Genomic DNA, 25,066 nt, shown 5'->3' on the forward strand with positions numbered 1-25,066 from the left:
ATCATGACCACTTTTGAATTATTTTTCCACCCTTTATTTGTGAAATGTATACTGAGGCAGAGAGATCTTCAGTTCTGATTATTGCATTATTATTTTAAAGAATTACCAGTAATAGCATGATGTGGAAGAAATAGCAAGTGATTTCTGGCTTACTGCAGTCCACAGGGGTTTCCCCATTGACACCTGCAGGACCAGGCTTCTGTCTCTAAATTATATGGGTGAGAAGCCTTCAGAGGCAACTGTGGTAGTTAAGTTCAATCACACTGCCAGTGGCTGTAAATGACTAATGAAAATGCAGTTTAGTTTTATAGATGGGAGTTAATAGTATTAATTTTCTATAGCATGGGAAGGAGAATGTAATTTTGATTTCATATTTTCTCCTTTTCCTTTTGTATGTCTATGGAAGAAGGTGTGGAGACAGGCTGTTTGTAGGAAAGAGCTCTGTCCCCTTGCAGTGAGGACTCTGGGGCCGCTGGAGCATAGCTCTGGGCACTGGGCTGATGAATTACATATCATTGTCTCAAATTCATCTTGTTCCTTTTACAAAGAAACGTTAACATATAGTGCATCCAGTTAGTACAATCTGTTCAAGCTTCTGCCTTGTGGGCCCTGTAGGAATTTGCCTTTTGAAGCACAAACTAAAGTTGGTATGGGAGAAGATGTTTTGCTCTCTCAGTTGGCCCCCAATTCACTCCACCTCTTCAGCAGCATTCCTAGAGCTCCCTTCATGTGCAATGAGCTGTTAACCTTCATGTTCTCATTAAAGACTGGATTCTTCTGGGTTGTGGTTTGACCAATGATTCCCCATCCCTGCAAGGGAACTGGAGCTGTTTGTTTTCCTGGTTAGCGGGAGAACTTTGCCCACTTCAGTGCTGCCTCAATTGCTCAGAGCAAGGGGGTTCTGCAGTCCCATAGCTCAGTGGTTTCTGCAATCATCTTTTCTATAGGGGTGGATTTGTGGCAGTTATTAATTCCATGAGCAATACCACCACCCACAGCTGATAAAGGGCTAGGAGATGCTGTGGCAGTGACAGCAGCACTGAAATTCCTGTCAGCCCCTTGCTAAGAGATCCCGTGCTGCGAGTGTGGCAGGCGGCACTGACGCCTCTGGTTCTTGCTGTCCTCTGCAGGCTTCTGCCCAGAGACTCAGCCGGGAGAAACTCCAGCAGCAGCAACAGCACAGGTGGATGGAACAGACTTAGCCTCTCCAATGTCTCCTCGGACTAGCAAGAGCCGCATGTCCATGAAGCTGCGCCGCTCCTCCGGCTCAGCCAACAAGTCCTAAGGGGCGAGATGAGATGCCTGCAGCTTTCCAGTGAGGAGCACTGGCCACCCTTCCCGCAGCCACTCACCGCCTTCGGGGCTTTACTGCTCACGCCGTGCATTCAAGGATAATGTCTCAAATGTGTGTGCACCCGTGCCCTGCATACTCCTTTTCTGTATGTTTATTTTAAACAGTGACACTGGAATTTTACTTTAATAATTTAGCTTTTTTTTTTTTTATCAAACTCCAGTCAGCCTTTTTTTTCCTTTGCAGTGCAGTTTGTACCCTGCACCTTTTATCTACTTGGATGATTATGGATGATTAACTTTGGGTTTTAACTCTGGTTGATCTTGAGTCAACATGGAATTAGAGACTGCAGTTGGATTACACTATATTTATTATGCCCCATTGCAATTTTCTCTGTAACAAAGAAAGAAATATGTACAATTTGAAAATGAATGTACAATTTTAAATTGAAGTTGCATTTGTAAAGTCTTTGTCAGATGTCACAATGTTAATGCACAAGATGTGTACAGATTATTTATGTTGAGGATAAAATAGTTCAATGGCGTTTCAAGTATCACAGAATCCAATGAAATAATTTGCTCACAGCACCCTTTCATCATAAAGCGATGTATCATTTCTTAATTCTGCAGATAATCTATGCCAGAAAAAAAAAAATCACTGTTCTGAAATTCTATTTATGCTCGGCTTCCAAATATTTTTATAATGTTTGCTTTTCCAAGTGGTGTCAATAGTAAATGCCATTGAGTTTCATGAATTTTAGCCATTATCATTATGCTGTTTCATCTAGATGTATATTCTTTTTTCTTACATTAAAAAAAAAAATAAAAACAAACACTTTCCTGATAGAAATTCATTGCTGTGATGATGGGTCCTAGGGAAGAAAAGGGAACATGCTCCAGGAGCCTGGCCTGAAATGCTGATAATTTCAACCTTGTGAGCGCAGATTAGTACATGAGTTCCACCCACCCAGAGGTATTTTCCTACAGAAAATTAAATGCTCACATTTTGAGTCTAGTAAACAACAAAATGCTGTTAACAAAATGTAGCATGGCATCGGTACTAACTGCATGTGTAAATATATGGACAACAATAAAAAAAGAAATTATGTATTGTCATTCATGTAGTATCTACAAATTTGTAATGGTTGAAGAGAAAACATGTTATTTAATAATCCAATAAAATTATTCTTACCACCTTTTGTATATTAGTTATTCACTTCCCTGATTAGATTCTTAGTCCAATTTGTAGAAGAACTGTGTATTACATGCACATGAAACAGTTAAATGCAATACACAGCTTAGTTTTCCTTTGTATTAAAAAAGCACACACAAGTTCTCAAGAATGCCCAACTGAAAACTTTTCCCCAGATCTTGAAAATAGATTGCATGGAGCTCTGCAGGGAATACAAAACATAGGCTGTTCCCTCTGGCAGGCTGGTTGTTCAGGTGCCAATTGTAGGAGCAGTTAATAACCATCACATTTGGGTCTGCAGCCCTTCATCTTTGACTACACAAGGAGAGAAAGAGGAACCATGATTTAAAAAAACAAAAAACTAGTGACTTTCTCCAGGGGCAAACTCATTCAATTCCATAAAGAGGCATTTTTACCTAAGTCTCTGTTGTCAACAAATGACAGAAAAATGCACAACTTAAATTAACATGCTTTATTTTTGGCATATTACTGAATTGCAAGTTTAGCCTCCTTTGTCAGAAAGCAAATCTTGGCTGCATTAGGTTATATTGTATTAATTCATTTGTCCAGGTTCTGGAACTAAAATGACAAAGTCCGTGAAGCACATTTAACATAAAGCACTTATCGCTTGCTCGCAGCCTTTGGGCATGATACATCTTTTGTTGTGTGTAGCAAAATATAAAACTACAGAAATAATTGCTTTAGAGGATGCTAATCGAGAGATTGAAATATTTTGCATGCTCACGTCAGAGAGAGCGTTAGAACAAAGACTGTAACTGGGATCAGTTTGGTTCTTCAGAAGTCACCAGCTGACCCACTTTGCCCTGCTGAATTCAAGAAAGGCATGAGCTTTCTTTTAAATCTTTTATTGAATTTTCTTGCCCTTATTTTTAACCTCATCTACTACCACACTTAGAAACAAGCACTCATGGAAAAAATAAATAAGTAAATAAATAAACAAACAAATAAATAGTGGCTGGAGTGTCAGTAGCTGGTAAATTCAACAGCATTTCAAAGCATTTGGCCAGAGCACTGTCAAAGCCAGGGAACACACACCGCGGGTTGCTTTGCTAAAGGTAGGTGTCGTTAGGGAGAAGGAAGGTAGCCTATCACCTGTGCTTTAGCAACATGTCTAAAGACTGCTTCATGTCCTAATTTCAGCTGCTCACAAGACTCGGAGGAGCTCACATCAAAAGCGCAGCTCACAGGGGAGAGGTCGGAGGCCGCTGGAAGGGCGAGCCGCACACACGGCGCTTTGCGCTCCTCGGTGCGGGGGCCGGCAGGGACACACGCTGCCCACCGAGCCCGGCCCGGCCCGGGGCACCGACCCGCCCTCCCGGCTGCTGCCCGTGCCGCGCTAGCGAGCCAGAACGGAGCGCAGCAGCTTCGGGGACGGGCAGCTGCCGGAGACGGGAGTTTTGCCTACCACACAGTTGCTAGAGGACAGAGACACGGAGTAAGCAGGAGATGCGTACTTAGCTATAGATCAACACCTCGTATTTCAATTAAGCAGACAGCACGATTAATTTCCCATACGTTTTGCTAGCTATTATGTGACTTGACACTGACTTAATATGAACATTTACCTTCTCAGCTACCTTAGAGTACACCACGAATGCTGAAGCTCGAGGCTAAGGCTACGAAAACAAGGTCACTAGATCAGGCTCCTTTTCTCACGAAAAATAATTCCTCTCTTTAGATACCCTATATACAACAGTAATTCTCTCCGTCGTTACGGAAGATACTGGCGGTAACCGGCGGTGGGCCGCCACCCGACGCCTCGGCACTGCCCGCCTCCCGGCCGACGCTGGCGGGGCTTCTCGCCTGTTGCCGCCGTCCCCCGGCCGCCCCGGTGGCTGAGGAGCTGCGGGGCTCGCCGTGAGCGCTGCCGGCAGTGCGGCCCCTGGCCCTACACGCCGCCGTGCCGGCCGGGCGCGCGTCGCTGCATCGGCCGGGAGTCACCGGGCGGTCCCTCCGACGTCGCAGCCGTGAGAGCCGAGACTTTCCATAGGAATTGCAGCGTGGCCAGGGCTCGCTCGGCTAGCCCGGGCTCTCGGAGCAGTCCCACCGGGGCGGCCGCGGGCCTAGCAGCCCGGCCGGACGGGCACCTGGAGCAGCAGGACCTGCCTGCTCTCCGGCGGGTGGCACTTGCTGGCGTGCCGCGCCAGCCCGGGCGCGCTGAAGAAGGTGGCGGGGCAGTGTTTGCAGGGGAAGCCCTGCCGCTCGCCGCCCGCCGCGCCGCTCTCGGGGACCCCGGCGGGAGGCGGCGGCGGCAGCAGCAGCTCCTCCCGCACGGCGTGCCACAGCCGGTGCTTGTCCCTGATGTCCGCCGAGGGGAAGCGAGCGCCGCAGAGGTGGCAGGCGAAGGTGAGGGGCCCGCGCTCCGGCGGGCCGAAAGCGGCGGGCCGCGCTGCCCCGTGGGTGCCCAAGTGCTTGCGGAGGTAAGCCTGCCGCCGGAACCGCTTCTGGCAGCAGGGGCAGGCGAACGCCTCCCCGCCGGGGCCGCCGCCCGCACCGGGAGCGCCGCCGTGAGCTGGGCCGGGGCTGGAGCCGGGGGCGGCCGGGGCGCTGTCCGCGCCGCCGCGGTGCTGACGGGTCCCCGGCGGCGGCTGGGGCGCGGCGGGACCGCGGGGCCGCCGCTCGGGGCTGTTCTCCTTGCCCGGCGGGGCGGAGGCGGCGCCTTCGGCGCTGGGGCCGGGACGCGGCTTGTGCCAGCGGCGGTGCGAGGCCAGGTTGGCGGGACAGCTGAAGATCTTGTGGCACTCGGGGCAGCGGTACTCGACGCGCACGATGCGGGAGCAGCGGTGCTGGGCCAGCGCCAGCGGGTCCGCGTACTGCTCTTTGCACAGCTGGCAGATGAACTCGCCCAGCGGCGTGCGCCCCGCCGGCGGCCCCGGCCGGCCCTCGGGCCCCTCCTCTTTGATGCGCAGCCCCAGCACGGGCGAGGTGGTCACCTCGTCGGCGAAGCTCAGCTTCCGCGTGGCCTTGCCCTTCTTGGCCGGCGCCTTGGCCCGGGACGGCCGCTTCAGCGCGGGCACCGACGGCAGCGGCGGGGCGGGCAGCGGCGTGCGCGGCTGCAGCAGCAGCTTCTCGGCGGGCGGGAAGGAGGCGGCCAGGGGGAAGGACTCGGCGGAGGCGGGAGAGCTGAGGCACCGCTCGAAGAGAGCCGCCCGCGGCCCCGCCGCGCTGCACGGCCCCGGAGCCCCCCAGGCGGCCGGAGCCTCCGGCGGGGTGAGCCCGGGGCCGCCGCAGCCGCCGCCGGGGGGCCACGTCGCGGGGCAAGCGGCGACGGCTCCCTCCTCCTCCTCGCCCTTCTCCTCCTCCGCTCCCTGTCTAGCGGCGGGGCCGTTCTCGCCGGCGGGCGGCGGGGCCGGCGGCGTGGGCGGAGGGTCCCGGTCAGGGTCCCGCTCCCGCGGGCGCGCCCGGTAGGAGCCGCCGGGTCTCCGGCTGCGCTTGACGAGGAAGCCGCGCGGCATGGCGGGGCGGTGCGGGGCAGCGGGAGCGCGGCACGGCCCGCAGCCCGCCCGGCCTTTATACCCCCGGCGCCCGCTCCCGCCCGGCGTCATCCTCCCTCCGGCGGCGGCGGCCAATGAGGAGTTGGGGCCGGCGCTGGCGGCGGGGCTGGAGCGGGCCGGGGCCGCCGCCGCGGGGACGGGCGGGTGCCTCGGGGAGCGCAGCCCGCACCCTGCGAGACTGAGGGAGGCGACGGGCCGGAACGGCTCCCCGGTGGGAGAGACCCCGAGCTGGGTCACGGGCGCTGCCGCCTCGGCCGAGGGGCCGACGGGGCTCGAGCAGGAGCGTCTGTCGTGGGTGTTCGTGCGGTGCCTCCGTCGCTGCCGGGGCCGCACGCACCGCCCCGCGCATCCTTCCGCCGAAGCGAGCCGGAGCCGGGAACTGGCTCCGTCCTTCTGCACAGCCACATCAGGAGTTTTCCCAGAAGTAGCCAGCAAGCTCCGGCATTGCGGTGAGCTCCCAATGCAAGGGCAGGGCTGCCGGGCTGCCGCCGCCGCGTAAAATGCTAAATCACGGCTCTGCGTAGTGGCCATGACTGGTCCCTTGGCAGCCTCACCCGCGGGCAGCCTCCCGCTGGTGTTGTATTGCACTAAGACGCGGTTCTTACATGGTACCGCAAAGTGCAAACGCGGCCGAACCTGCCCCCCGTCCCGCCCGGTGCAACTCGCGGCCCGTTCGGGGCGCCTGAGCCGGGTGGCAGCTGCTGCGCCCCCGGGGCAAGGCAGGAGCCGTGTTTGCCAAAGCACAATCGCCTTTTAGGGGATCCAAGCGCACTGGCAGCGGGGGCTCAGCAGCCCCGCCGGCCCCACCGCGCGGTACCAGCGTCTCCTGCTGTCCCCGAGCCCGGCCTTGGGGCAGGACCGGGCTGTCCAGCGTCTCCTGCTGTCCCCGAGCCCGGCCTTGGGGCAGGACCGGGCTGTCCCACCGCAGACCCGCTGCCCGCAGTATACACGAGATGGCGTGCCATCGGGAATGACCGCGGCTCTCTCCGTGACCAGGCACAGACAGCCCTCACCAGGGCAGGACTCGCTGCTGGAAGCATCGCCCAGCCGGAGGAAGGAGAGAGCACCAGGAGAAAGGGAGGAACAGCCCCTCTGGTTCGACGGGCTTTCCAGATGTGGAAGAAAGATGTGAAGCCTTCATGCAAAACCAGAATTCCTCCCACTGCTCAAAAATCTCTCAAACCACTTCTCTGTGTAAGTGCTCCAATTATATTTGCTTAGCAAAGTCTTAATCATGTTTTACATTACTCTCCCATTTTCCTCCATTTTCATGGTTGCACTGGATCTCGGATTAGATTATACAGTCCACGGGCTAGAGATCGCCCTTTGTTAGTAGGAGCCTCTGTAACTGGGACCAATGAGCCAGGCTTTCATGCACTTAGGCCATTCGACTGACTGGCTGCTTGATTTTTACCCAAAATTTTTCTACCCTTGTAGCTGGACTTTCCAGCTACATTTCTCACTGAATAACTGGATCTCTGGTTACAGATCCACTGTTCCTCCAAGCAATATGTAAATAGTTCTTTCAGTTTCCCCTTGTAAACAATATTCCCATTAACATCCCATTCTTTTTTTTTTTTTTTTTTTGTCACATTGCAAAAATAGTCTGTGGTAGGAATGTCTAGTTCTGGAATGTCCAGTTCAGTTTCCAGTCCTAAGAGGTGAGGAATCCAACAATGCCTTTTCCAGCACAGGAGTATCTGAAGGTAAAGTCCCCATTGGAAAGCACATGTATTGAGTGATTACTGAAACTCCAAATATTTTTCCAGTAAAAGCTGTAGATTGGAGCTGCATCAGGGAATTTCTCCATCATGTGACATGGCCCAGACATCGTGGGAAGGCTTGGGCAGTATCCTACAGTCACAGATGTGGGGTTGCTGCTCGATCCCCCCCAGCTGATGTCCCTCCCTGCGATGCGGTGCCTCTCTGTGCCTCCCCCTGCTCACAGTGCCCTCCAGCACAGCCCTCTTGTAGCTTTCTAAACTTGCCTCCAGTTTATCATCAGTTTTTAAGGTGGGACCCAAAACTGTAGAACCCATCACTGCACCTTGCTCTTGCTGCAGCGTGTGCCAATGCTGACAAATGCACCGGCAAAATTGCCTGGGGATTCGAGCTGGTGCAGCCTCCTTGTGCCTTATTTCTCTCAGTAAATATGCTGGTTTCCCCAGGCTGTCTCTGCCCCAGTACAAACTCCCAGTGCCCTGGCTTCCACTTGGAAAGATCACAATTATTCTGTGATTACAGATTATTTCCCCTCCCACATTTGCAAGAGAATGTAACTGTAGTGACTGGCATTACACCCAACTCTCACAGCTTCTAAGCTCTCCAAACTGTTACACGGGTTTATCTTGTTGCCATCCTCCTTTACTCCTATCAAAAATTTTACGGTTAGAAAATTCAGATAATTAATAATAGTAGTTAACAATGTTGTGGACACATCTCCAAATCCTGTGCAAATTTGCTGGATTTTTTTTTTTCACTGTCTTATTACATTTCAGTAGTCCCATCACCTAGCTGAGAGTGCAGCACTACACCCTCCTGAACATACTGCTACAGGGAAACTTTATTTAAGGTCAAAACTTTTCTAAGCAAAGAGCTGAATAATGTTATTGCTCCTGTCCTTACACTGTGCTCTCTACAATCTGCTAAAATCAGATTGGCCTTGATTAAACACATTGGCTGCTTACATGAGAGTCATCCTTAAATGATCTGAGATTAACCAAAGGGTTAATCCCACAGTAAATAGGAAATCAAAATTCTAGTGGGAAAATGCAGTAGCTGGTGGGGAGCTGGCAGGGTGAAAACAAGAGGAGCCAGTTCCTAATCTCGCATCCTTTGCTTCCTCAGTCCATTCCCTCCTCCCTGGTTGAGGCTGAATGCTGGTGTGCTAGGAAATGGAAACAAGCACTGTTAGTTTGGTACAACACTGCTCTGCCTCCCTTTTTGCCAAAGTTTCTCATTTTGTGTGAGGGGACTTTTAGCCTTGCTCATAAATGTGCTGCTAACATAAGCCTGAGGGACCCATTGAAGCCTTGCCAAGATTCAGCAGCCAGATTCAGTGATGGCTGGGCCAACCTCTTGGGGACCTTCCAAAGTGAGGACAATCTTCAGATTCCTCTAGACACCTTTCCCTGTTGTTGCCTTCTTTTAGGGACATGGTTTAGGGGTGGACTTGTCAGTGCTGGGTTAATGGTTGAACTCTTAAAGGTCTTTTTCAACCTAATCAATTCCATGATTCCATCTGATTGCCCAGGGTGCTCCAGAGTTTGGACTAGAAGCTCATCATCCAGATCCTTGTACATCCCAGCAGTCTGGAGACTCTCATCTCTGGCTGTGCCATAGGGATATCACTGCTTTCAGCCCCAGCCATGTCTCCAGCAGCTCCAGGACACCTGGAAACCTGTGCAGACACTGAAGAACAGGTCTACACCTCCATGGTCCCCAAATAAAACATTGTCAAGCAAGTGGGCAGCTGCATTTGTATTTCTGAACAGTCTTGGGGCATAAACAGCAAGAGGAATGTATGACAGAAATGTCAGCTGGCAGAGAGAAGGTCTTAAGTGAGGTCTGGTTCCCAGAGAAAACCCTAAAACTCTTCTGGGGGCTGAGGGGACAGAAATAAAAAGAGAAATTCCTTTTGCCACTCAGTAAAAGAAAAAATAACTACAGCTTTTAAAAAATAAGAGTTAAAAATAAAATAGAGAATAACTATAAGCAAAGGATTAAAGAACATTTCTCTCCTTCATGTTTCCCCTCCCCACCACAAAAAAAACATTGTTGTGGTTGAGTTTTTTATATTGAAGGATTTCGAATAAAGTTGACTTTTAAATCTTTCCCTGATATCTGGTTTGTAATTAATGGAGCAGTAAGTAGGAGGGAGACAGAAGCTGCCTCAGAAGCCTGTCCTTGATACATGGCTCTCCAGCAGTGGAGCTGGATGAGCGATTCCACCCCCAGGCTCCTGCACTTAAACAAAATCCAGGCTGGTTTTGGTGGCAGCACAAACCATTTCATCTTCCCCCGAGAACAGGGCTGCCAATTATCCTGCTGTGGTTGGGGATTTGATGCTGGTGACAGACATTGAAGGAAATATCTGCATTATGAGGATATGGATTGTCTAATATAACTGACCTTGCTAGTCTCTTAATTGTGTTTTGTTTTACCTGAGGACAATCTGCTTCAAGAGGAAAATGATGCTAACAGCTGCTATGTTTTCTTCATTGATCAAATATTAACAAAATCTTTCCATCAGGGAAGGCAGAAAACACTGCTCTGTGAAGTGTCCTCTGACTTGGGTTAGAGGGATTTGAAGGGTTTTGAAGGCACCATGAGAACATTTAACCTTCCTCTTCTCCCACAAATGAAGTGATGCTGGGAACAGGTGCCATCCCCTCACGTCGCTGAGGTGATGCTGGGAGGACAGCAGTGCCGTGGCTCCTGTCCCTGCTCCACAAGGGACCAGCTGCACAAGGGCCAAAGGAGCAACCTCACATTTTGGTTCTTCCCCACCTCCATCTGCATCAGCCCATTGCAGGGAAACCAGGTCCTCTCCAGGGAGCAGACTGATGCTCCCAAACTTATAAAAGTTGTAGGAGAATCGATGGGGCCACTGTGACTTTCATGACAGATTTCAGCTGGATTTCAGCTCATACCCCACAGGCTGGAGCCCTTTGCCATTGGCCAGATTTGCCTGCTGGAGTCATTTATCGATCTCACCATGTCATAAATGGGAAGATTTGGCTTCTTTGGCATGAGATTCTCAGCAGTGTGTTCCCTACAAGCATCACTATATGTTGTAGCTCACTAAAATAGAGATCTCCTAGTACAGAGGGCCATGGTTATCAGTTATATGGATATCAGCAGTGGCTTTCAGGGAGGCTGAGTCCCAGCTGGGCTCAGTGCAGGTCTGTGTGCAGACAGGTGGGTGGTTCTGTGTGCAGAGAGAGCAACAGCTGAAGAGACCAAAGACAAGGCAGCAGGAGAGCGGGAGAAATTAAGTATCTGAAACTCCATGCCTGCCTCCAGTGAAGGGAAGCTCCACATCTGCCTCCAGCAGAGTTTGGGCAGGACAGAGAAACATGCTGGTTGCCTAGTTTCCTAGAAGATCTCAATCTAGGAGGCTTTCAGAGAGCAGAGATCAGGAGCAGATGAATCACAGCCACAAATACTTGATTCTTATGGTCACACTTCATCCTGCTCTTGTGCTGGCACTGGAGCCTATTCAGTTCTGCAGGGATGTGGTGCAGGGAGCTGAGCCCACAGGGAAATATCTACATTTTTTTCTTTCCCCCCAGTCCCAATAATTCTTTCATGCCCCTGTTCTAAGGCCACCTCATTCAATAGAGCTCCTCTGACTCCGAGGTGCAACAGGCAACTCCCCAGGGCTGTTGCCCAACACCTTTCTGCCACCCCTGGTCCATGATACCCTCTCTATTTCTCCCTCCACGTTCTTCAGGTCACACCAAGTTCCCAGATCCTTTTCCTGCCAGAACTGGATGCAATTCCTGACAGAAGTATGCTACTGTGTCTTTGCTTGCCTATGGAAAGGAAGGGCAGGATTTATTGTGGAATAAGGTGCAGGCGTGGCCTGGCCACTGCAAAGCAGATGGCAGTGCAGGAGCCACCGTGCAGGAGCCACCACTGCCAGCAACAGCTGCAGAGGGACAGATGGAGCGTGGGAGATGCTGATAGGAAAACCAGTGGCAGGGGGTGGGAGAAGACAAGCAAACCAACACGGAAAGCTGGCTAGAAACAGCTGGGCAGAGCAGCACTGAGAAGGAACTAGATGGAAAATTGCATTACAAGGAAATAAACCTCATCTGAGCTGAGTTCCTGCATCTCAGAAAAGCAACGAGGAGGATGACAGCTCCCAAAAGGAAATAGTGATTCATCTCTTTGCAGGGAATGTGACAGAGGAGGGCAAGGAAAGGCACTGAGCCAGAGAGCTGCTGCTCTTTTCTGACAGTGCACCTCCAGCTTCTGAGCCCATCCACCTTGTTCTCTCATAGATGAGACCTGGCAAATGCCCACTGTGCTTCAGAGAGGCAAGGCTGCAGTGCCAGCTCCTGGCAGGTGTGTCAGGATGGAGACCCTCCTCTGTTTTTTGTGGGTGAACACCCACGTGCAACCCTGCAGGGCAATGGCAAAATGCTGTGCTGGCTGATGAGGTGGGAAAAGGGAAGATGCAGCAGTGGTTCAGGAGGGTCTAAAACCAAAGCTTCCCTCCCCTCTCCAGGTGCCAGTGCCTGCACAGAGGGCAAGGGCAGTGGCGGCTGGAGGATGTCTCCAGCAGAACCCAGGGGAAAAGCAGCACCAAGCCAAAATCATCGTGCATATATCTCATTTTGAAAAATTTTGAAAATTTTTTTCCACTTCAGACTTAGCCCTCTTTTCTTCAAAGCCAGGAGAGGGGACTCAAAACCAGCATCATGCTCCAAGTACTGCTAATATAATGATCCCTAGCAGCTGCCATGCAGGATTCTCCACTCACATTTGTTTTCCTTCTTTTGTGACATTTAATCAAAGTCTAGCTATCCTAAATATTAATTAAAGTGCTTGGAGACAGGGCCTAAATTTCATTTTGCCTCCCAAGTTCACCAGCTTCATCCTCCTCCTCCTCCAAACATGTTTTGCTATAAATTACTGGCACTGTTTCTGTTGATAGTCAACATAATCAAACATTTGTAAGCATGCTGTCTCTTCAATCTGTTCAGTTGATGCACTTTACCTGATCTTTCATTAAAGTAATCAAAACACTTGCTGTGCCACGTCTAATGAATGTTGCATGTATGATTAAGTACTTTCATTCATATTGCAAGTTTGATTTAATGTAATCTGCCTTTCAGACAGCCATTAGCCTAGCTCCTGCGTGAATTCGATTAATTGGCTGAATTCTTCCAGATGTCCTTTAAGTATTACAGGAATTTCTATGTAAAAACAGCAGGGACCATCTAGCAGAGAAGCAAACAATGATACGTTATATTGCTGCCATGACTTACAAAAAGCTGGATTCATTTTCATTAATAAAACATCTGTACTGCTGCACAGCTATGCATCAAGATGCATTTATTTTATATGTTTATTTCTCTTATGACTATAAATAGACAGTTAAACAGAAGCACGGTATGTTCAGTTGGAAGATACACAAACAGAACTGTATTAGAAATGAAAATCAAAGTAAAGAATGTCAGAGTTAGGACAGGACTTACAAAACAAGCATCATGTGTTGGAACAAACATGGCAGCAGCTCCTGTAGATACCTTAGGATAAAGGCATTTTTCTTAGAGCATGATGAATTTGAAAGCAGTTGGTTCCTGGGTTGAAATGCCCTATGTCTGGTTTATGTTTATATGGCTAATTGTACCTTTAAGTGTGAGGAAAAAATGCAGTTTGGCATTTTTAAATGGTATGCAGTAAAGAGAAAGCGTGTCATTAAAATAAACAGTTTTTCTTAATTCTCAAAAGTGGAAATTGGTTTGTTGGGGTTTTTTTCCTCCACAAAGTTCCACTTCAGAAAGGAATCACTTTTTCCTAAAAAGCAAAGTCCCCAAAAGCCAGTTTGAGTTTCAGGGCCCACTGGGCCCAGCCCGTGCAGGACATGGTGCTGTTTCAGGGCATGGGGAGGTGCCTCCACAACTCAGAGTAGCTGCCTTCATTTTCTGCTGACCTTGCTAGATCTGACCGCACCTTTTGGAGAAGGATGTGAGATCTCAGAACCTTCCTGCCCCTTCGTCCTCTCTCTCCCTGCCTACCCTCCTCATCCTCAGCAATGAGCCCAGACTGGAGAAGCCTGGCAGGAGTTTGACACCGACCCTGGGGCCCTGAGCTCAGCACAGCTTAATTTTCCTGAACGCGTGGCACTTCTCATCCGAGCCAGAGAGCTGCAGGGCTCTGCCTGTCACCACCACCAGCTTCACTGGGCTCTGCCGAGTCAGGAATGAGGGAGGGAGAGGAGCAGCCCTGCAGCAGTGTGGCAGCTCTCCCCAGCAGCGCTCCATCCAGTGGCTCTGTCTCACCTGGGAACAGCCAGGTCACATTCCCTCCTCTCCTCCCTGCTCCCCCCTTCCCAGCTGCTGCACAGCCTTATAAGTGCGTTTGATCCTTGAGGCGCCTCCTCTGTGCAGGCAAATTATTGCCCCTTGCACCACGTCAGGACTTTACTGACTGTCCTTTCAAAATGAGCAGGAGCTTGTACTAGCCAGTTCATTTCCAGTTCATATTCTAAGAGATGATGGATTTACAGGAGACATCTGAAATAACATTGCTCAGCAAAACTTAAGTGGTACAATGAAAGAGATTGAGACTTGCTAAGCTGTATCTTCTTTTCTTTTTCCAGCATTGTCACTGCACTGGCCAACTTGCTTCTTTGTGTACACATTCTCCTCTGCTTTCACTTCTTTCTCTGTTTCTTGCTTTTGTTCCTATGTTGTCTATTATGCTCCTATAGCAAAGGTACCCATAAAAATTCTGTACTTATATTACCAATATTATCTGTATCCTACTATGAAAAACATTTAAGACCAATTTTCTACCACAGCTGTGCTGTGACACTTTGCTGCAGTTCCCAGATAACCTCATAAAAGCCTGGCCGTGCTGTATCGTGCCTAAATGGGCACACTAAGCCATTGCAAGGGTCTCCTGCCCATGGCAGGGAAAGCAGAGCACAGAGAGCTGCTTGACTCCCTTGCTCACTGTTCCAGAAGGATTTTCTCAGCAGGGAGAGCAGTGTGCTGGCTGGAGAAGGGGAGTGAGAGGCGAGCAGGGGGTGAGGCAGGCTTTCCTTGGCAGCCACAGGAGCCTCAGCAGCAGGGGCAGCAGCACTTTCCCCTTTGAGACATACCAGAAACCTGACTCTCAATGCAACAAAAACAGTTTCTAGATTTTTTTGCAGAGAAGAAAATGGTGTAAATTTCACCTATAGGTGACCAATCTAAAAATTAAATGTAGCAAAGCAAAGCAAGCCTTTTCTAGTTTCCAGCGCTGTGTGATTTTCAAGGCAGATGTGGGAAAGTCACATCTTCTTTTGAAGCCCATGAGACTGAAAAATTAAATCAGGGGGCTTTGTTATTGATGTTTTTCTAATACAAATGTTTTGAAATCCCTGCCTTTCATGTGTCTCTTACAAATAAGCAGAAATGTGTGATGAGTCATCTTTGCTTTTAATTCCTTTAATAGATTCTTACCTCACTCGCTAACGTCTAAACAATTCTGATTTCTGTAACAATCCCTTCCTCAGTGGTAAATATTGCTCTCAGACAACATCTTTTTTAGAGGTTCATTATGTTCATTCTGTGGCTGAGACTCATTATACTCAGTTATTTATTTAAAAGAACAAAATGACAGCAAATGCCTGCATGTATCATGTCTCCCTTTACACATATATTAAATATATTTCAGCAACAAGGCCCCACTCTCAGAGTTTTGAAAAAAACAGCTGGCCTTCCTTCCTAGCCATCAGTCCACAAGAAAGGAATACTGGGAGGTGATGGTGGAGTCTAACCTTGTCTGCTAAATGAGATTCCACTGATGCTAATGGGAAATTTGGCAAAGACAGGAAAATAATTTATGAACTATTTGAATATTTTCAATTATAAAATAAAAAAAAATCCTTGGAGAATTATTAAGAAGGAAGAAGCAAATGAAAATGCCACTATAAGGCATGGTGAAATGGTATATGTGGAACCAGTCCAAGAAATAATTTTGATACCTAATGACAGGTTTGAGCCTTCCTGAAGTACCAAAGTATCACCCATCTCACTGAAGAGCTGACAAAAAAACTCACAACCTTTACACAGGAAAAAGTCCTCAGCCATTTAAACTAACATTTCACTAATCCAACATTCATGGCTTCTGTTCATGTTCTTCTAAACCAAACCCCAAGTCTGAAAGCAGCACCCACTTCTGTTCACACCCAACTGCCTCTGGCCTTCCATAGAGAAGTTCTAACTGGTGCACAGTCATAGCAAAAGGTTTTTGAGATTATGGTCAGCATAATTATAAAAATGGAGTGAGGTTTGTCCTCAGCCAGCTGTAAAATACACTTTTAACTAGGCCATTGATACAGCAGAGACAAGATGAAAAACAAGAGAGGAGGGCAAAGGTTTGGCTGTGTGGCCATTCTGGGAAATGACTGAAAAACAAGAGCAAAGCTATTCAGAGCAGGTCATTAAAGAAAGAAAATATCTTAACCAAGCCTAAAAGATAGGAAATAGAAATATGGCACGGTCACTTACAAAGCAGAGGTCAAAAAGATATCAGTAATTAATGATGAAAAGATAAAGAACCAAGCACTTAATTTCAAAGAAATGGTCCGGAAAAGCATAATGGCACTGAGAACAGGAAAAAGGACTTTGCAGAAGTAAATGGAAATGAATAAGATCTCAATAGAGGAAAAATGGATAATTGAAAAAGTAGAACTGCAAATTGCTGCAGAAATTCACCTGGAACACAAACCAGTTATTTAGGACCAAGGGTAAAATATAGTTTTGAATGGGTCCATTTTTTTTAAAAGGACCTCCAGGCACACACTGCCAATTTTGCTTGATATTTTTTCATTGCAGTTTTTGTGCATGGAAAATATAGGTGAGAATGTCTATCATGTTTGAAAGTTTAAAGACTACTTTCTGAAATGCAGACCAGTGGATTTTACTTCTATTTCATCAAGAGATTCTAGAATGAAAGGGGTGGGAAGCAGAAGCCAAGAAAAATGGAGAACAGCAGATGTTTTAAAACAGCAGTTTCAACCCTATTATCATCTTCCCTTGTTTTCTCTATTGTTTTCTGTGCTTCAGCTCAGATGAGCAAAACTTGATAATCATGGAGTCCCAGAATGGTCTAGGTTGGAAGTGGCCTTAAATATCATCTTGTTCCAAACCCCCCTGCACGAGCAGGGACACCTTCTACTACACCAGGTTGCCCAGAGCTCCATCCAGCCTGGCCTTGAACCCTTCCAGAGATGAGGCACCCACCATTTCTTAGGGCAACGTGTTCCAGGGCCTCACCACTCTCACAGTACAGAATTATTGCCTAATATCTAATCTAAGGCCACTCTAATTTAGTCTGAAGTAATTGCCTCTTGTCCTGTCATCACACGTCCTTGTACAAAGTCTCTCTCCGTCTCTCTTGTAGGCTCCCATCAGGTACTGGAAGGCCACCCCAAAGCCTTCTCTTTCCCAGGCTGAACAACCCCAATTCTCTCAGCCTTTCCTCATAGGAGAGATGTTCCACCCTTCTAATCATCTTGGTGTCCCTCCTCTGGAGTCACTGCAGCAGCTCCCTGTCCCTGCTGTGCTGGCGCCCAGAGCTGGTGCAGCCCTGCAGTGGCTCTCAGCAGAGCAGAGCAGAGGGGCAGAATCCCCTCCCTGGCCCTGCTGCCCACGCTGCTCTGGCTGCAGCCCAGGACACGTTTGGCTCTCTGGGCTGGCAGTGCCCATGGTGCCTCATGTGCAGCCTCTCAGCCAGCAGCACCCCCAAGTCCCTCTGGGCAGGGCTGCCCTGGGGCTGCTCATCCCCAGCCTGTGCTGAGACTGGGGACTGCCCTGACCCAAATGCAGTACCTTGAATTCAGTCCTGTTAAAACTCTTGAGATTTCCCTGGGCCCACTTATTGAGTTTGTCCAGGTCCCTCTGGATGGCATCCTGTCCTTCAGGTGTTTCAAAGCACCACTCAGCTTGGTGTCATGTGCAAACTTGCTGGGGGTGCACTTGAACACTTTATCCATGTAATTAAAGAAGTTATGTAATAACATTGGTCCCAGTACAGACCCTTGAGAGACACAATTTGTCACTAATGTCCATTGTGCCTCTGAGCTGTTGAATTCAAAGTGTAAAACAGCAGTGGACAGTCAAGACTGTACAGACTCAGCTGCACTCTGCAGTTGTAACAAAAGGAGTTCACATCAATGAAGAAGAGATGAAGTCAAGCTATAACTTTCTCGCAGTCGCTGATGCAGGAGCTTGTCCCAGTACTTCCACCTGAAGATGAAGAAGAGGAAATTATCTATATTACAGAATTGTTTCAGTTAATTTCCCAATTAAGCTCTTCTTTTTTTTTTTCCCTCCAGACTGTAAGAGAAGACTCCTTCACAAAAGCCTAGAGCTGTGTTAAGCAGATCACATGTTTCAGAATAAGCAAGCCTGACCTTCTCCACCCTTGTTTGAGTCCCCTGATGCTGGTAAGCCAATCCCTGGTGTGTGGAATGACAGAGCCCTGCACAGAGGCACATGGGGCACTGAAAAATTTATCTCCTCTTCTGAAGAAGCTGCCACACCAGAGGTTTGATGTATTATGTAGTAATGCACAAGCCCCCCCACCAGTCAGAGACTGCTCCAGCCCTATCAGAAGGATTGATAACCACATCACCCCTGTACTGCAGAGCCAGCTCAGACACTAATTCCCAAGGGCTGGACCACAACACTGAACTTTTACATGAAGAAGTAATGTGAAGTGCTGTGGGCTGTAAAATACCACAGTGAGGCTGTTGTGGGAGAGGATTGGTGACACACCTACCTGCAATGGCTGTGGTCACAGGCAGTGAAGCAGGACACAGATGGTAGCTGCTCTGCATAACAGTGACCAAGTTTAGCAGAGAAGACACAATGCCATATCTCAAATACTGCTTTTTATTAGCACATCCGTGTGTGGATCCAGGGAAAGAGAGTTCATGATGATCAGCATTTCAATGGAAAAGTTAGAGTATCTGTCCTGACATTGCCATAAGCCAGGCAAAAGAAATTGTAACAGCTGTAGGTGTTCAGTGAAGGCATAAAGCCCTTAAACACCATAAGTCAGTCCGGGTTCATCCCTCTCTGGATGCTGAACCATAATCCCTTAGTGCCCAGCACTCACAGAGGCTTAATCCTTTTCAACAATGGGATGAGCTGGAGGCTATATCCTTTCAAGATTTGCATAACACCCCAGTACACATGTCTTTTGGGAGGATAAGAGCTGCTTAGTATGTCCTGCATTCACATTTTTGCAGCCATTTGGTTTATATCCATGTCTCTCTCCCCAGTGGGAAATCCCAAGCTGATGACATTGCTCTCAACCCATCACCGTGCTGGTTTTGGGCTTCCCAGCTGGCTCAGCCCAGCAGAAAGCATTTCTTCACCCTGTGTCCTGGGTCAGCCCTTGCCCTGTCACACAATGCATCTTGTTGGAGCCACCCCAGTGTGACCCCCCTAACACACACAGGTCTGTGCCCTCTAAAGATACAGCAGCAGAAACGTGTAAGAACATGAGAACTGGGGCAGTTGTGTGGGGAAGGACAATGGCTGACTGGTTTCTCATGAAAGCCAAGCCACAGCATCCTGGTGTGAGCCCTGACTCACCCTTTCTACATGCAATTCTTGTGCTGCATCCTTACCTTGAGGGTGATCACAGCACTCCACAGTCAGTGCTCCATTGCTGCAGCACTCCAGCATGCTGTGTTTCAATTGGGTCACCTGGGTACTGCATCCACTGGAATGGAGTTTACTTTGGAACAAAACTGTGTTCTGGTGAGGTTCCTACTTCCTTTGAAAGGGAGAAGCAATCCTGACATCAGCTTTCCTCACTTTAATTACTCTCAATGTTTTCTTCATGCCAGCAATATCTCATGGATACAATAATCAATTCTCAGGACAAGGACAGGAGAACAACTAACATCTAAACACATCTGAACTGAAAAGAGAAAAAAGGTATGAAATAGAGAAAAAGCCTACAATGAAAATTAGCCCAATCTTCAGTTGTCAGCTGATATCCTTGCATCTTCCTTTTCCATCAGCTGTTTCCTTTACCTTCTTTTGCAAGCCCTATAGCAGCTTCATCTGCAAACTGGCAGATCCACAGAGTTCCCTCAGCTCTTCTTCAGCAGTACAAGGCACTTGTGTCCAGCTGCAAAGACTTTCATTTTGCCAGGGACACATTCCAACATTATGGTGTGTTCAACATAACTTTTAGCCTCATGACACTTTTACAAATCTACAGTAGCAACACTGTAAAGTCCACACACATATGGATCATCCCTAACCCCCTGCTTGGGAGAGCAGGGTTATAACAAGGAACTGAGAAAGGAACTTGGAAATGTAACAACAAGTCAGACTGGACATTATTAAAGCTTGTCCCAAAAAACATAAATATTTTGCTTTGTCCATTTCTTTCTACAATGTGCATATAACGTTGTCTCTTGCATCACAACATACAAGAATCTGTAAGAAATACACATTAAGGAGTGGCTTGTTGTTTTTCTCTGCCTGCTTTAGTTACTGTTTAAGCAATTCTGTCTCTGAGAATGGTGCTGGAAATACAAATCTGGCACTTGCATGATAAATACCTGATACTGCAATGATGGAAGTCCCCCAGATCTGTCACCAGAGCCATTGCATAAAACTCATTCAGCCAACAGAGGCAGAGAGCAGGCACACCTCAGCAGCTAGACTTGGCCACTTATTGTGTTTATGCAAACCTGGTCAATGGGGTGGAGTCAAAATCAGTAATATTGTAATCTTACAGGAAAACACAAAATGTCATCTCATTTAACTGCTGCATCAGTTTAGCCACTGTGTGCTTGGGGATGTGTCTGTGCTAGAAAAGTGATGTTGATTTTCCATCCCTTGTCTAGTTACAAGTTTCACCACAATCTGCAAACACCTGGAGTACTAAAACCATGCCAGTATCTGCTGCTGGACAGCACTTCAGAATGGGCAAGATCTGAGAAATCCAAAAAGCCCAGAACCTGGAAGTCCTTCTCCTGAGCACAGAGTGGGCACAGAGTGTCAGTCAGAGGACAAGTGCCTTCCAGGGCTGCTCACCTTCAGCCTCACCCCTGGGAGTCAATGGGCCCAAGGGGTGCCCTCCAAGTGCTGCCTCAGCAGCTCTTAAAAAAGACTTAGAAGTGAGGGGAAATCCTTCACAAATATTGCTGTAGAGCAATGTAGGGCAGAGCATTAGCTTGCCCAAGAAAAGCAGAGTGAGAACCAGAGCCAGGCCAGAGTTTTTTCAGCACCAGACCTGCACTGAACCATTGGTACCACAGGTTTCAGCCTGTGCCCAGTGCCCAAGGAGGCACTGCTGGCCTCCATCTCAGACCCCTGGCTCTTCAGGACAATGAGCCACCCATGGAGCACAGAGGGAGTTAAAGAGGGAACATTTGGATGAAAATTCATACCTCAGTTTCAGGAGAGGTGGGGAAGGAGGGGGTATACTCATATTCCTCAAAAATGATGTGGCTAAAGCATGCTTAGAGCAGGCACACACTAGGGCACGGTCAGGGGGACACATACACAGTTATACAGAGCTCAGTACAGAAACACAGGCAGGAAATGAGAACAAACATGAGCTTACATTGGGATTGTTTATGATTTAAAAAAGCTGCCATAGAAAAAGACACCCAAAAGACAGATATTATTCATCCCCATCATGTCCTCCTGTCAAAGAAAAGGGAAGGGTTGGCTGTCAAACAGTATCTTTCAGATTTAGAATATTTTTTTTGGGGGGGGGGAGGCAGGTAAGCAAAACAAAACACAAATAAATACAAATTTGTATTTGTTTGTCTATCTACTATACCATAGTACTTTCCATTAATCTTAAATTAAAAAAAAAAAAAAAAAACACAGGGAAAAAAAAAAAACCAAACAAAAAAAAAAGACCCCAACATTGATAAAATAAGAGCTGCTGGTATTAGTAGGAAGAATTTTGTGACCAGCGACTTCCTGCTAATAGCCCCTTGCACACAATGCTGTGGAAGAGAGAGAGGTGAAAAAACACTGCTATAAGCACTAAGGCCATTTAATCCTTAACATGGGAATGTATTTCTGCTCTTTTTCCCTCCCTAGATTCATTTTATGTTCCCATCAGAAGGTTAATTGTGTTAACAGGAGTTACAGCCACAGGGGAAAGATGTGATTGAATGCTGAGTGCAGTTTTAGCTGATAACCTCCGAGTGAGTGAAAGGGCACAAAGAGGGGTTGATCTCCTCTAAAGGGGTTGTCAGTCATTCAGGGAAAAGTGCAGCTCTGGGAGAAACAGCCTTATCTCCCAGGACACGAAGAAGAGAAGCTATCAAAATAATCATGAAGCTACACTCATGCCAGGCTCTGTGGCTGTGGCTCTGACACTGGAGTTAAGTGAGAATAACAGGCTTTTTTGTGAATGTGAACAAGCAGACCCTGACTTGATGCACATTCTTGAGGACTGATTAGATTTCATGAATATGTATAATTAACAACAGACCCCAAATAATTATACCTCTAAAAAGGTGGCATGAAATCTTGACATCTTTTAGCTTGATAGCACAACTCCTGTTTGCAGGATTGGAGATATAGATTGCATGCCAAGGTTTTAGGTAAGACTACCTGGGAAATCTTTCACACACATTTACACTTAATCAAAAAGGTCCATAAAAGGGTCCTTTGTATGAAAAGCAAGGCATTCTCCCCATGCCCATGTCTGAACTCATCCTGCTAGGATTTACAGGAAGTAGCTTGGAGAAAAAGGGCTAGCGTTTTTTAAGATTGAATATTTGCATAAGCTGTAGTTGATGAGAGTGGGCATTTGTGGAAATGTTTGCACTCATAGAGACAGGACAAAGGACCAAGGTATATTTTGGTGCTAGAATACAAGCAGTGAAGTTTGTGACTGATTTCTCAAAGGTGCACTGGAAATTCCAGAAACAGAAAGCCTTCTCCTCCTTTGCACTCCTGGTCTACCTTAGAAATGCCCTATGAGCGCTCCAGAAATTGTTTTAGCTGCTGTTACCAGCTAAATTGCAGTTGTCCTTTTCTACCTCATCAAAAATGCAGCTGCTTGTCCAGATAAAGCCATAATATAACAATGTAGTCCTGCAAGAGAGAAATAAGCAGATGGGAAAAAAATACTTAGATTTTTGTTAAAGATGCCCAAGTATAAGCCTGGCAATCATTTTCCCCAAAGCATTTAAGTGAAAAAAAGTTCTGTAATATTAACATCCACCGTGCAACTTGAACAAAACAACTAAAAGGCTTATTGACTTGGTAGCAGGGAAAGCCAGTTTGAAATATTTGATCCTATCACCAGCTAAGCAAGTATGTGTAAAGTGTAAAGCCTGCACTTGTTGATTTCTGAGATAAAAATCAATAAAACTGTCCATAACCTATAACTCTTTGGTTTACCTCTCCATAGAGATCAAAAGAGAGTAATTAGATTTCTGCCTGACTAGCAGGGGTAGAAAACTGTTTCATTTTGGATCAAAACCTTCCCAGTGGATTACACCTTCTATCCACTGCCTATCAACACTTAACAATTGCTTCTGTATTTGACTTTGACAGAACTACCAGAATGTTACCATCTAATTTTCAGTGCAGTTGATAGAGAGCTTGGATGCTTTATTCTAGTGTCAGATTATAAAATTAATTCTTCTCACTTTGTATTTTACATTTTTACTCTGCATGGTGCTTTGTAAAAGCCGGCCTTGCAAATGTGATTAATAATTAAAAAACAAAACTACAATACCCATCCTACCTCTAATTTACAACAAGCAAAAAACCCTTTATCTATTATTGATGATCCAGCCTTTGTATTCAGATATCACTCTAAACAAGCAGTTGTCTGCCTTGGATTGTCCTTGCATTTCATATTCAAATGAGGTGGACGCTATTGCATATATTTTCATTTGATGACATTTTAATATCACCAGATGCTATTGCCTGCCCAGGAGATAACTGTTCCAAATACAGCCTTCTTCCCCCTCTAAGCACAGTGATATTAGGTGATGAGCAGGAAGCAGGTCATGCTTTAAAATAACATTTTATAACACTTGTTACTATCACAGTGTTCTTGTATTTTAACAGTCCAAGAGACTCTGTATTAATGTTTATTTTAAAGAAAAATGTCACTCTGCGTTTTGATCTTTCTTAACTAAGCAGCTTTTTGAACAGGCTGAGAGCATGAAATATCAAATAACAAATAGCACTCACAACAACTTCACGTCCTAGATAGAGATTAAATATGCTGGAAAATATGTGACAGTTGATGTTTCATGAAATGAGCTGTGGTGATGGACAGATGCAATAAATTCATGCCCAGATGCAGAGGGCCTTGTCAGATGAAGTCCAGACCACAGACAGTCACCTGAAGCCTTCCAACACCTCCAAGTCTACTCAGAGTAAGTTTTGAGGACATTTTGCTTACTTATTTGCTTACAAGATTATCAAATCTCCCCATTCTCACAGCTATGAGACTTGAGAAAATAAAAGCTAGCCTCGTTTTTAAGGAAGAACTGAAAATTGCAGTATTTGAACCTGGCCACAAGGTATACTTGTACAAAAGTATTACACAAAGTTTGACCTCACCCTGAGTGTATGGATTTAGACTGAAACTCCCAGGAGCTGGAACATCTTTTACTATACCCTGAGCAGGAAAAAGCACCCTAACCTCTAAAAAGGAAGGTATAACTAACATTTTGGAGTTTTTTGCTTCCTGTGGCCCTGCACAATGCGGGGACACAGAGAGAGCTGTTTGCAGTCCTGGAGGGCTTTTTTGTGGCACTACATCCTGACACCAAGAAAATCTTCAAATGGTGGCAGAAACTGGAGTTAAAGTGGGTGCATTCTGCCACTCTTCATCCAGTGACCACTATAGAGAAACCTAGGACAACTTCTATGCAAACAGACTGCCTGACCCCTCCAGGGGCAGGACTCCTCTGGACTATGGAGGAGTCAACTAACTAGTCCAGGATATGTCTTGACATGCCCCAAGACCTTCTGAGTGATGAAATCTCCTCTTGCTTGATCAAAGCAGTTAAAAAGAGCACTTGTCCCATCAGGTTCACCCAGAGCAGAGCACAAGGGCAGAGACATCCCAAGCTCCAGACCTGACATCTACGTTCCACGAGAGGCTGGCATTGTGCTCATGTTCAGAAGCAAAACAGACACTTTCCTTTCCCTGGAAGCCACAAAAGTTAGAGCCCAGACTCTTGCTGATGTGGCCCTACTATTGCACTTCAGTTCAATCACACAGCCCAGGCTCAGGCAGATTTGGCACTGTACCCCCCGGTGTGACACTAATAGATCCAGGACAGACCCAGCATCTCCACTGAGGGAGTTCTTGCCACTGC

The 25,066-nt window shown here is 47.3% G+C and overlaps 3 protein-coding genes across 12 annotated transcripts in view; 2 read left to right on the plus strand and 1 right to left on the minus strand.

Moving 5' to 3' along the window:
- RALGAPA1 (Ral GTPase activating protein catalytic subunit alpha 1) overlaps positions 1-2,484 on the plus strand; it is a 129,169-nt gene extending 126,685 nt beyond the window's left edge. For all 10 annotated transcript variants that reach the window (XM_063160362.1, XM_063160358.1, XM_063160360.1 and 7 more), the window contains one exon: positions 1,131-2,484. In XM_063160362.1, coding sequence (XP_063016432.1) covers positions 1,131-1,227 — 97 coding nt within the window. In that variant the 3' untranslated portion in view covers positions 1,228-2,484. The remainder of the gene's footprint in view (positions 1-1,130) is intronic.
- A 1,920-nt stretch (positions 2,485-4,404) lies between these two features.
- On the minus strand, positions 4,405-5,958 carry INSM2 (INSM transcriptional repressor 2). Its single transcript, XM_063159390.1, has one exon. It carries the CDS (start codon positions 5,956-5,958, stop codon positions 4,567-4,569), a length of 1,392 nt encoding a protein of 463 aa, XP_063015460.1. The 3' UTR covers positions 4,405-4,566.
- LOC134419885 (uncharacterized) lies at positions 5,957-20,112 on the plus strand. Its single transcript, XM_063159486.1, has 3 exons — positions 5,957-6,446; positions 6,994-7,191; positions 18,059-20,112. Exons 1-3 carry the CDS (start codon positions 5,957-5,959, stop codon positions 18,100-18,102), a joined length of 732 nt encoding a protein of 243 aa, XP_063015556.1. The 3' UTR covers positions 18,103-20,112.
- Positions 20,113-25,066: the final 4,954 nt, after the last annotated feature.

This window comes from Melospiza melodia, chromosome 6 (assembly GCF_035770615.1).
Source record: "Melospiza melodia melodia isolate bMelMel2 chromosome 6, bMelMel2.pri, whole genome shotgun sequence".
Lineage (NCBI taxonomy): Eukaryota > Metazoa > Chordata > Aves > Passeriformes > Passerellidae > Melospiza > Melospiza melodia.